General features: G+C 62.5%; 1 protein-coding gene across 5 annotated transcripts in view; it reads right to left on the reverse strand.

The window, feature by feature from the left end:
• Positions 1–12,414, reverse strand: part of AKAP9 (A-kinase anchoring protein 9) — an 89,571-nt gene that overhangs the window by 38,954 nt on the left and 38,203 nt on the right. For 4 of the 5 annotated variants that reach the window (XM_029070046.1, XM_029070044.1, XM_029070045.1 and 1 more), the window contains 5 exons: positions 12,132–12,344; positions 10,907–11,047; positions 10,330–10,442; positions 9,180–9,358; positions 7,449–7,675 (listed from right to left, as the gene is read on the reverse strand). In XM_029070046.1, the coding sequence (XP_028925879.1) occupies positions 7,449–7,675; positions 9,180–9,358; positions 10,330–10,442; positions 10,907–11,047; positions 12,132–12,344 (873 nt within the window). The remainder of the gene's footprint in view (positions 1–7,448; positions 7,676–9,179; positions 9,359–10,329; positions 10,443–10,906; positions 11,048–12,131; positions 12,345–12,414) is intronic. The other variant, XM_029070047.1, reaches the window with a different exon arrangement.

Below are 12,414 nucleotides of genomic sequence, written 5' to 3' on the forward strand. Positions count from 1 at the left end.
GAACGCGCCTGTTCGGGCCCGGGACCCGTCATCAACAATCACTTTCACTATGTGGGCTCATTTCCTTGCGGTTGCCCCCTCGGTGGAGCCCTCAGGATGCCGGAGCCTCAGTGTCACCGGAACCTCGGGACGCCGGAGCCTCGGGAGGCAGGAGATCCCCCATCGAGTGGCAGGATGCTGCACTTCGTTTTCCCCCACGCGCAGCCCAGAGCACACTCCTTCCGACTGCTTCCAGGGAAGGGACCGAACCCCCTCTCCTCTACAGGGGCAGGATGAGGCAGTGGCAGCCCACAGGCCGGGTGCCTTTACCCCAGCACCGCACTGTGAGGACGGCAACCGGGCTGGTGTGTGACCTTGGGCAAGTTGCTTAACTTCCCTGTGTCTCCGTTACCTCATCTGTCAAATGGAGAATTAGACTGTGAGCCCCACGAGAAGAGGAAAGGGGAGCTTAGTCAGGGAAGGCCTCACGGAGGAGACGTGCCCTCAATCAGGCTCTGAAGTGGGGGAGAGTAATTGTCTTTCGGATTTGAGGAGGCGAAGGAGTGAAGTGTGAGGGCTGGGTTGAAGTAGAGAGGAGCAAGGTGAGGTAGGAGGGGGCGAGGGCATTGGGTGCTTTAACTGAGGCGTGAACTGCGGGCCAGGCGCTTGGGCTCAGAGCCGGGGCTGACGCGGGGTGATCGGATCGGGCTCGGTCCAGGTTACCAGAATGAAAGGTAAACTCTCTGTGGGCAGGGAATGAGTCTGTTTATTGTTATACTGTACTCTCCCAAGAGCTTGGTACAGTGGTTTGCACGAGGCAAGCCCCATAAGCTCTCCGAGGGCAGGGAACGCGTCTGTTTATTGTTATACTGCATTTTTCCAAGTGCTCAGTGCAGTGCTTTGCACACAGTAGGTGCTCAATAAATATGACTGAATGAATAAATACGACAATGATCTCTCTTCCCCTACACACACACCCCACACCTCCCCCCAGCCCCAAGCTCCCCAAGACTAAGATCCGACTCTGAGTAAGACTCCGCACGAGTGCACGGCCCAGCCCAGCCCAGGCGCCAACCCACCACGTTCGGCCTTTGTCCTTCCTGAGAGTTTGGTGTTCGTGATCCAAAACAACAGAACAAATATTGGTTTAATATAAAAGGAGAAAATTGAGCTCCACCTCGACTGGCTCTGCCTCCTATTTCGGGAAGATGACAGATGTGCCCGAGAAGTCTCCCGTTTGAGCTCACTAAGGTAGGCGGCCCCAGGGAACCCCCTTTCGCTTTCCACAGTCCTCGGTCGCTAAAGGGACTCTGCGGCTCTGCCGGAGGGCAGCCGGGCCCGGGAGGAGGAATATCAGTTTCTCCTTTCCGGTCAGGCAGCCAGCTGACTGCAAACCACCTCTCGGACCTGGGACCGGCTCTCTGGAGGAAGGACAGCCTCAGAGCGACGAGTTCAAAAAGCTTTGCCTTTCTCGCTGGGACAAACGCTGCCTGAAGTCAACTGCCGGACTAACTCCCTGGGGGTGTCACAGGGTCCCCACGGCAACCAGAAAACAGACCCCTTTAACCCGAGTACCGGGGAGGAAAACATCCCAGCCCTCCAATCCCCTACGGCCGGTTACAGATGAGCAAGCTTCCACCCAGTCCCAGGGGCCCAAGGGGGTGAGGGGTGGGGAAGGAGTAGCCCCTCACCCCGTGCCTTACTGCAGCAGACTCCAACCTCAACCGGCAGCAGGGATGGCGGCAAATGCCATTCGGTCAAGCCGGGTACTGGCCGGCCACGGTGGGAGACGAGGCAAAAGCCACGGTCTGAGATTCTCCCCGCCCATCCGCTTCCCTAGTCGTCTCCCTGCCCAAAGCCCTGTCCAAACCCTTACCACTCTGAAACACAAGACAGGAAGCTAAGGCACGGGGAGACCGGAGGCCAGAGGAGCTACTTATTAGAGGGTGGCGTGAGGGGCAGCCCCGGCTGGAACGTGAGAGATAGCCACCAGGACGCCCAGCGCCGGCCAGCTGATGCTCCGAGAGGATCAACGGGCGAGAGCGGCACCGCCAGAGCGGCGCATCGCGACGCAGGACACCAAGTACAACAGACGCCAGGGGCCGCCGCTGCAGATCGAGCCAAAGTTCCCCACGGCCCAGCCCAACGGGACTTCCCGACTCCGCTCCTCCACGGCCCGCGACGCGCTGCCCACCGCCACCGCGTCCATCCTGACCAATGCCGACCCAAGACCGAGAACGCCCACCGGACTTACGGAGTACGGCGGGGTCGGCAAGGAGATTTTGGACACCAGCTTCAGGAGGTGCCCGTTTCTCCCGCGACCGCAGCGAAGGATGGACGTGTTGATCACAACCGCGTTATTCTGGTCCAGGCCCGGGCTGAGTGGGAAGGGGCTCGGGAGCGGCACCCGCGACTCCACCTCCAGGACATCCCGCTCGCCACCCTGCCCTTCCACCCACGACCCCCTCCACGTTCCGGCTGCCTCCCGGTACATCCGGAAGGGATCCATGCCGACGGCTTCGCCGCCGCCCGTTGGCCGGCCGGCCCGCTCGGGATTCCACCGACCGGCTGATGGGAGGCAGGGCTCTTCCCCGGTCGGTCCCTCCGCGACTCTGAGACCGACGGGGGACCACGGGGCGACCGGGCCAGATGGCCGGAGAGCCCGCGGCAACCCGGAACGGCGAGATTCCCGGACCGAAACGGGCGCCGGGTGGCCGCCTCAGGACGAGGAAAGCCTCACGGGCTTCTCGGTGCTCCACACGTGAAAAAAACACGAGCGGACAGGGTCCGCAAGCCTCGCGGTGACGCCGCTGGGCCCTCCGACCCTTCCCCGCGGCCGGCCACCCGCAGATGGGAAAAGGTCAACCTCCTCGTCGCCGAGAGACCCAGGTGTGCCGGGACCCGGCACCACTCCCGGCTGGGGCCGCCAGCACTGCCAGGTAGTTCATTCGAGAGGAGGAGCTCTGGGTCGGTCTCCTCGAATGGCCAGCCGGACGGAGGGAGGGGGCGGGCCGGTTCCGGGTGGCGAAAGCCCTTCAAGAAGACTCGGGGCCGACCAGTCATGCGGGCCCGGGGAGGGAGGGAGGGAGCGGTTTACTGCCCGTGGACTCGCGCGGTCCTCTGTGGACACTGCCGGGAGAGTGTGTGTCAACACACCCTTTGCAAAGCTGCCTGGCGAGATCCACCCTCCAAGTCGGAACTTCAAAGGGCACTGCCCGGGCACCCGCGCCTTGGGCAATGAGTCGGGAGCCTCCCCACAACTTTCCCCAGCTGGAACGCGGGACATCCAGCTCCAGCACCAACTATTCCTATAGCGGAGCGAGAATTTTTCATTAGCAGAAGGCGCTCGTTGTTTTTTGGCAGCAGACGGGAGTAAGAGGTCAGTCCCCGACTGTGGAGATCCAGAACCTCTAAGGTGAAGATGCAAAACCCCAAAGCCCGGGGGGGGACGGGGGAGGGCAGGGCCCCAAAGAGCAGAGGTTCATCGGACGACCCGCCCGACCCAAAAGCGCTAAAGGGGCCGTACACCTCTCAGTCTTCCATGCTACCGAATGACCGGCCCAACGGAGAAGAGCTAAGTCAAAAGACCAAAATCCTTCGCCCCAGAGTTCCCGGTCCATTCCGGGAAAGCGCCAGTCAGCGGGTTCCCATATCCAGGCCGGCGCAGGGAGCAAATAAAACCCAAAGTTGACCCCACCAGGTTGGGAAAAAGTGAACGAGTCGATGCCGCTCCAGACCGTGCCTTCTGAGCGGCATTCGGCTATTTCCAAATCCCCCAGAATTCCAAGTTCTGCCATCTCATTTTCTGTTCGAGGAACGCATTTCAGAACAGAGAAGTCTCAGACCAAGATACCCAACCCCGCTCCCTGACCCCAACTCCATTTCTGCCGGGACCCTCCACGTACAGCCTGCACTCACCCAGGCCCCCAGACGCCACTCTCCCACCCCATCTGCCCGCACGCCAGGCCCCCAGCCTAGAATGGCCTCTCCTCTTCACCAAGCCAATTCCCTTCTCTACCTGAGAGCTCCTCCACGAGGTCCTCTCGGATCAACCCCTCCCGATCCCCAAACCTCCCTGAGTCCCACAGGGGGTCCGGGGACCGACGGGCCGCTCACGCGAATGCGGGGAGCAGCGGGCCGGCCTGGAGAACGCCGGGGCTGTGGGGCTGGGGCGTAAGGGCTAGGGGCCGTCAGGCGGAGCGGGCATTCTCCCCCGCCGCCCTCGGGGTCAGAGCCAACTGGCCGTGGGGGCAGGTTGGCGGTAAGCACCCATAAATCTGCAAAGAGGGTAGGGGGACGAAAACAGCGCTGGAGTCTCCGTGCTTACTGACCGGTTCTTCTCGGGCCCAAGGCTGAACTGCCTTTCGGTTAATCACCTAGTCTGGATCCAAATTGCAAGCCTGGAACTTGAGAGGGCTCGTGGGCGAGCCACGGACACCCATCTGCCTTCACGATCTGATCGCAGATGGCGAACGACTCCAACCCTCCTTCCGCTCCCGAGCCACCGGATGGCTGGGCTGCAGGCGGCACCGGTGCCCAACGCCATCGCTGCACGCTCCCCCCCACCACTCCCTCCCGGCTCCCGCAGTCCCCCAGTAGAGGAGCCCAGCGGCCTCCAGAATGGAAATCAAAACACCGGTGACAGTCGGTCACGGTGCCTTCTTACGCGTAGGTCCCACTGGGACGCTTGCTCAGCTAGCCCACACGGGATGGGATACGTACACCCCCACCTCCACGGACACAAATACGCGTACAGCTAGCCCACATGTAGTGTGGGACAGACACGTGGTCATTAGGGTGGCCCACACATGGTGGGGACACACACACACACGCTCATTCTTCTGAGGGAAACTTAACTGGATCGAGTACCAGGTCTTACCCCATGGCCCGTGGCTCCAGCTGGAAACCATCCCATCCCCGGGAGTGGGGGGGAGAACAGAAAAGAGGAGGGGGCTATTAGGCTACCTGCCCCTGGCCAAGCTAAATCAGGGCTGAGAGGCTCAAGGGATGGGATGCAGGAAAAGGGGTTTTCCCACCGGGACCCACCGGCGAGGACCCCAGTGGAGCAAGGTTCTGAGCCCCGAGCGGGGAAAACGGTCAGGACGATTGGCAGCAGAACTCCCCCAGCGTCTGAAAATCTGGAAGGAAGGATCCGAGGGGCGGGGGAACGGAGGACCCGGGGTCCCTAGGGAGAGGAGTGGAAAGGACCACAGGGATGCTTGTGGAATAGTAAAAAGGGTCCCGAGAAACCGTGTCAGAGGAAAGGAAGAGGCGGTCTTCAGTAGGAATTCTCTTATTTGGGCCACGATTATCTCGTTAACAATCTTTTCATTCCCTCTAGACGATAAGCTCATTGTGGGCAGGGAACTTATACGCTAACTCAGTTGCACTGTACTCTCCTAAGCACCTAGTACGGTATTCCGCACACGGTAAGCGCTCAGTAAATACTGTCGATCGATGTATTCTTGACCCACTTAGAGCTCTGACTTCCGTGTCCAGAAAGTCAACGGTGGTTTCGCAGGGAGGGACGGGGGGGGGGGGGAGGAGAAGGCGGGGCTAAGACTCCTCCGAGCCTGCCGCGGCACCTAGCCCTCGGGAAGAATGGACCCCAGATGATCTCCTTGCTCTCTGGGGTGCTGAGCTGAGAGTCAAAGGGTGGTGGCAGGTCGGTGGGGCTCCCAAAATCCCGTCCACGCCCGGGAAAGTAAAACTCAAGGGCTTTAGGACCCTCTGGACAAGGTGGGGAGCCCGGGCCTTCTTACGGTGGCTAGGGATCCGTTCTGGCCAGCCACTCCATCACTCCAGAACCTCAGACGGCTCTCTCCTCGCGAGAACCGGGCCGAGTCACCCAGGGGACCGAGAGCGGGGCCGAGTCTCCCCGAGTCTTCGGGCCCAACCCCGGTGGCGAGAGATCCAGCCGCGGAGGTCGGCAGGGAGGACGCCCGCCGGCCGGCCCTCGCCCGGTCCGCTCGTCTCCAAGCCGGGGCGAGCCAACGGCCGTCCCCCGCCTCGACGGTCACCTCGCGGAACTCCCCGGGGCAGCTAGGGCCACTGGATATGGATAATCAACTGACCCGCTCTGATTCCTCACCCGGTGAACGTTTTCTGCCTCCCCTGGTAGAGGGGAAGCTCCATGTGTGCAAGGAACGGGCCCCGTGTTTCCGGGTTTTATCCTTACCGAAGGCGCCCCCTGCAGCTGATCCGTGACCCGCACCGTCACACAGGGCGCGTCGTCCTCCCGCCGACAACCCCACGGGCTCATCCGGTTGCTCGGAAACATCACCCTCCGGAGAATCTCAGCAAATGCCCACAAATGCTACGACCCCGATAAGGGGCGGTCCCCCCCGTCCCCGGCCCGGCACCGGCTCCGCCCACCGGGCGGGGACTATGTCCATCACATTATGCTATACACTCCCGATCTCCCAAGCACTTAGTACAGTGCTCTGCACAAAATAAGGGCTCAGCAGACGACCGACTGACCTTCTCTTCCAAGCCCCGTGTCCTTCTGCCTACCCAGAGGGCCCCCTCAGCTCTCCCCATCATCCCCCACACCGCTCCCTTCAGCTCTCCCCACCATTCCTCTATCCGGACCCTCCATCCTGCAATCAGAGAGTCGCAACTCCACACACACACACATCTTTCTAGCACCAAGCTCCGTAGGTCCAGGTGTCCAACGAAGCCCACAAGGTGCGCCAGGGAACAACAGTGTGCAATGGCAGCGGAGGCAGGCAGCACCCCCAATAACCCGCAAGATTAGCGACGGACCAACTTTCGGCCATTCTCTGGGGAGGACCGGGAAGTTCCGGCCGTGCGAGGGCCACCGACTCCCGGACCTGTTCGGGCCAGGTCCCCGCTGGGGAGGGGGGAACGAAACACCTGCGGGCTCAGACACCGCTTGGAGTCCGAGTGTGGCAATCAGATTCCCGCAGTTCAAGTAAAACACTCCCCAGGGAAAAGGGAGGGACTGAGTCGGAGCGAGCCGGGAAGAACCTCCGACGACCCGCGGGGCCGCGGCCGCCCAGCCGCCCCACTCGATGAGCTGATGGCATTTACTGAGCGCCCGCGGTGTGCGGAGCGCTGTTCTGAGCTCTCGGGAAAGTAGCTGAATTAGTCGACACGATCCCCGTCCTCGAGGAGCTTCTAGTCAAGCGAGGCCCAGCCCCGCTGAGCCTCAGACTCTGCCTCCAGCGGCGAGTGACAGGGAAGGGGGCAGGTGGAAGAACCCTGCGACGGGGAACCCCACCCATCCAACTTCAGGGTGAGCGACAGATCTGCCCGACCGACACCCGCAAAGGGTCTACTCCTCGCCCGGCCTGAGCCCCGCCCGCTCCCCTCGCTGCCTCCCCCCCGGAACCCCAAGATTCTCGGAACCTCCCTCGGGGCCACAGACGACTTCTGGGGGCCGGGCGGGGGACCCCAGGGGAGCACCGAGGCGGGGGCCCCGAAGCTGCAGGCCGTGGGGGCCTCACCTGGTCGCTGGTGGTGTTGATCGCATCCAGCAGCTTTCCCACGGCCGCCTGGAGTCGGGAGCTGACGTTCAGGGCCAGCTCTTCGCTCTCGGGGCCCACGTCCGGGCCCGCCGAGCCGCTCCGCAGGACCAGCTGACACAGGTCCTCTCCTCCGCCGGGCGCCTCCGTCCACGGGCCGGGGGCGCGACCCGGCCCCTCGCGTTCCAAGAAGGGGGCCGCAGGCTCTCCTGAAAGCACACACCACTCGTTACGGAGAGACACCGCTTGCCGTTCAGACGCGCCGTGAAGTCTGGGGAATCAGATTTTGCAGCCGACGCAGAGATTCGAGGGTGACCGGCAGCAGGCACGACAGCGGCACCCACAAAAGTGGGAAACGCCGGCCCAGTGAGAGCCGTGGAAACGGCAGCCGTGGCGAGTGCCTGGCAAGCGGGAGGGATCGAGGCGGCGATGGGGACGGGGGGGCCTGGATGCCCTCCAACAGCGCCACACCCCAGTCCTTCCCCCGACCTTTTCCCGTTCAGAGACTGGGGACACAGGGCAGTGGAGGGGGCACGGAGGGCAGAGCCACCACACAAGCCCCTTCGGAGTTGCTGGCTTTCAGCAGACCCAAGCTTGCAGCCGCCGTCGACCCAGGCCGCAGAAGCCAATGAGCCGCGCAGATCTCTCAGTGACATCCTCCTTCCTCCCTTCCGGCAGTCACGGAGACAGAGGGACGGGGAATCTTGTAAAAGGGACGGAAGGGCGACTGGCTGCAAATGGGAAGCAGCGTGGCCTAGCGGAAGGAGCACGGGCCTACCGGCCGGCGGACCTGGGTTCTAATCCCAACCTCCACCATTAGTCTGTTGCTTCATCTTGGGCAAGTCCCTTAACTCTCTGTGCCTTTTACCTCATCTGGAAAATGGGGACAAAATATCCGTTCTCTCTTGTACTTAGACTTTGAGCCCCAGGTGGGACAGGGACTGAGTCCAACCCGATTACCCTGTATCTACCCCAGTGCTCAGTACAGTGCTTGGCACACGGTGAGGACTCAACAAGTGGCATAATGATAATTCCCAGCCAAAGTCCACTCTGCCCTTCCTGGCCAATCCAAATCCACTTGGCCCTTGCCAGCTCATCAAAATCCTTCCTGCCAGTGCTCTCCCCACCGCGGCACCCCAGGAGCACAGAGGGGCTCAGGAGAGGCTAGCAGAGGCTAGTGTCTGTCCCCCACCACTGACTACGCAGGCCCTTACGCCAGTCCAGAGTTATTTCTCTAAAACCAGTCACCCCCTCTTCGTAGGGGAAACGTCTGCGGCAGACAAACGCTGAACGTTTCTCCAACCAGACCCACTGCTTCCTTTGAGGATCTGGCTCGGGGAACTCTTCCCACGATTCCTCCATCTGGAACCTAGGAGGGGAGCGCTCAAAAGGGGAGAGAGTCAGGGCCGAGAGTCCTCTGGGTTTCACCTACACTTCTGGGACAGCGTGGGAGGCGGCGCGGGGACCGGAAGACACCGGCATCCTCGCCCTGTTCTTCCAGGCCAGGTCGGGACTAAGAGGAGCAGAGACCCAGAATACTTCCCAGCTTCCGGACGATCTGTGCCCACGAGGCAGAGCGGAAGTGACACCGGGAGAGAAAACTCCTCCGACGGCAGCCCCCGAGTCCGGCCGGCGGCAAGCCGGGAAACACGTGCCCGAGGGCAGACCCCTCTCCTCGCCCCCCGGGGCGACGAGCGGCCATAGAGCAAATACCTTCAGGGTGGGTCTCGCAGGGGCGGGGCGGCGTGGGCCCCTCGGCTGGCGGGCCTCCTCCAGACCGGTTCAGCAGTCCCAGGACGTGGCGGCCGATGGTCTCCTCCGCCGCGACCGTCGTCTTCGCCACCTCCAGCAGTCCCTTCAGGAGCCGGCGGTTGGCCTGACGCAGGGCGTGTCTGGCCGAGCGAGAGAAGTCGCATTCGGACATTCGTTCTCCTCGTGACCACGTGGGAATGGGGAGGAGAGGGAAGGGGAGTGGGCCTCTTCCTCTCATCCCCGGGGTCACGGGCCGGTGGGAGCAGGCCAGGCCACAGGAATCAGTGAGAAGGGGAGCCTCTCTCATTTTTATGGTGAGCTTCTGGTCTTCCAGAGCGCTTTTGGTCTGTCATCCCATTTTAATGGAATGGGAGGGGATGTCGGCAGATGCAGGGGAGAGGGTCCATCAGAGGGGAAGCCCGAGGACATTTCCTTAGCCTATTCCCTGTGGCCTCCTCACATCCCAGTTGGGAGGGGGCAGGCAAAAGGTGCTCCGCTCCTCAGTCCGGCTGCAGGGAAAGACAAAGCCCCGTGTGCCTGGCCCACACGGACGACCACGGGCAGGCGAGAGGAGCATCCCCGCTTCAACTGCCAGCCCGAACGGCCCAGACGGCTTAGCCATAGCGGCGGGGCACCCCAGGATGAGTGCCCGACGACTGTGTGCCCCAAGAACGGCCAGACGGCTTGGCCTAATCCAACACGCCACAGGAGTGGCCCCTATTCCCTTTACCGCCGCTCTGACAGAGCCCGGAGGGCGGATGGACACCACGCAAGGCTCAGAGTCCAGGGTCCATTCTGGCTCTGTCCTGGGCGGCTCTGGGACCTGGGGCAAATCGTTTCCCCTCTCTGGGCCTCAGTTTCCATTCCTGTAAAATGGGATGAGATCTCCTACTCTCCCAACCTCTTAGACTGTGAGTCCTACGTAGGGCAGGGTCTGTGGCCGACCCGATTATCCAACACCGATTCCAGCGCTCGGCACGCAGTAAGCGCCGAATCCAAACTCCGATCACTATCGTTCGCATACACGTTACCGGAGCGTAAGCGAAAGATCATCAACTTCCTGCCTGGCCTCCTGCCAACGGCAGCCCGGGGTAGGATCCCCTCCGCGTACCTCTCTGCGGACAGGCCGTCGGGAGCCACGTCTTCCGCGTTTCTCTCCCGCTCCTCCCCACCGGGGATGGGCTCCTGGGCTTCCTCAGAGAGGTCGGGTTCCTCCTGTGTAAGCTTGGGCAAGGGCAGGGAGGACAAGAGAGACAAAAACCCCATCATCCTGGAAGCGGCACCACATCCTTCTAGGTGCCCCAAGGAGAAGCGGCCTGCTGCCCGGCGTGGGGCCCGGAGACTGCTCAGACTAACTAATGTTTAACCGCGCACGGCGGAGCGATCCGGGGCGCGGCAGCGTCTAGATAAGGCCGCCGCTCCCACGTCGGGACGTGGCCTCGGCGGCGGGGCCGGGCTAGAACGATGACAACGGTGGGACTGAAGAACGTGGGTGGCTGGGTGGTTCGAGGTCCCCTCGGCAATCCCCTCCCTGCACCTCACCTATCGTGGGCCATCCCAAACTACTTGGGAAAAATGGTTGCCAGAGACTAGCGGGCAGACAGACAGACAGACACACACACACACACAAAGAGCCAGCCCCTTGGCACTGGCTTCAACTGCTCCTACGGAGCCGAAGTCCACACTACCTGGGTCTGTGTACTGCGGCTGTGCACCTGAAAGCACAGCTGCTCTCTTCCAGCTAAAGCCCGCTGCTTTAAGGATTCCAACTCCTCTAAGAGCACCCTCTCTCGCTCAGAAACCAGGTTTTCAGTGTCTACTGAGGAACTCTAGGCGAGAAAAGAGGTCAGAAGAGAAATCCGTTGGCGACAGGCAGAGAGCAGAAAGAGTCGGGGTGTGGGTAGCCCCCCCGACACGGGCAGCCGGGGCCACACCCGGGGTGAAAGGCACGGCCGACCGTCAAGGCAGAACTTCACAAGAACGAGAGTCGTCAGCATCACGACGGCCCAGTAGCGGGCAGGACCGATTAGTCGATCGCTGCCCTTAGAAGGCACGGTTTGCGTCGGAAGCCAGAGGTTGGCCACCACGGAATCCAGTGCAGAGAAGCCGAGCCGATTTACGGGTAGGATGTGCGCCGTCAGGTCCGCACACCTGCCCTTGGGCAGCGGGCATCTGGGTGCCCCTGCCTGCGGGCTGCTCGTTTAAACAACCTCCCGCGGCCAGGAAAGCCGGGTCCCGGAAACTCCCCGCACACCCCCCACTCCGAAGGTTGCGGCCGAATTCGCGGCTGGTGCCGGGCCGCTTGGTTTCTCTGCACGGATCCCAGACCCGAGACCCGCGGGAACCCTGTTTCCCGAATCGAAGCGAGATCATAATAGGGGTGGGAGCAGCCCGAGAGAACTGTGGAAAAGGAGGCATCTTGCCATCCGAGAATGGCAAGGAGGGGTCCCAGGAGAGGAGGGCCTGCACAGAGAGAGCCCCGAGAACGTGGCCGGGTGATGGGGAGGAGGGAAGGAGGCGAGAGGAGAACCCGGGCAGGACCGACAGGGAGGGAGAGAGAGCGTGCTCTGTTGGAGAAACCCCGAGGGAGGAGAGGCCTCTTGGGCCAGAGGGGAGTTGCCCACCGGCTGGGGGTCCAGAGGACCCAAGGAAAAGTCACTCACTCCCAGGAGGGCCAGCCTCCAGACAGGGTGAGGGGCTCAGGAGCCGGGCACCGAAGAGAGGCCCGGGAGGGCCGGCTGGCCGGTCCACGCAAAAGCCGGGGGGCCGAGGGTCTACATACGCTGTGACCGCCCTCCGATCTGGGGTGTTGGGGAGAGATGACCCACGCTTCACCCTTGGAGTCAGCTCCCGAGGGCCCGGGGAAGTGGGGAGGATGAGACGGGCTCCGTCGTCGAGCCCAGGCCCCGCTACCTGGGCCAACTGCCTGTTCAGCCTGTGGATCTCCTCCTGGAGCTGCTCCTGGTCTTCCCGCTGCCTTTCCATCTGGCGCATGTGGGCCTGGCGCAGCCGCTCCGTAACTTGCTGGTGCTCCTCGCACTGGCGTACCAGTTCCTGGCGCAGGTCTTCCAGCTTCTCCTCGTGCAGCCGCAGCTGCAGGGACGCCTCTGGCACGTCGTGCCGCATCTGGGAGGTTAGCGACAGACGTGTCCAACCCTGCCCCGCCCGGCCCCCGACCAGCGCCGGCCCAGTGACC

The sequence above is a fragment of the Ornithorhynchus anatinus genome, chromosome 8 (genome assembly GCF_004115215.2).
Source record: "Ornithorhynchus anatinus isolate Pmale09 chromosome 8, mOrnAna1.pri.v4, whole genome shotgun sequence".
Classification (NCBI taxonomy): Eukaryota; Metazoa; Chordata; class Mammalia; order Monotremata; family Ornithorhynchidae; genus Ornithorhynchus; species Ornithorhynchus anatinus.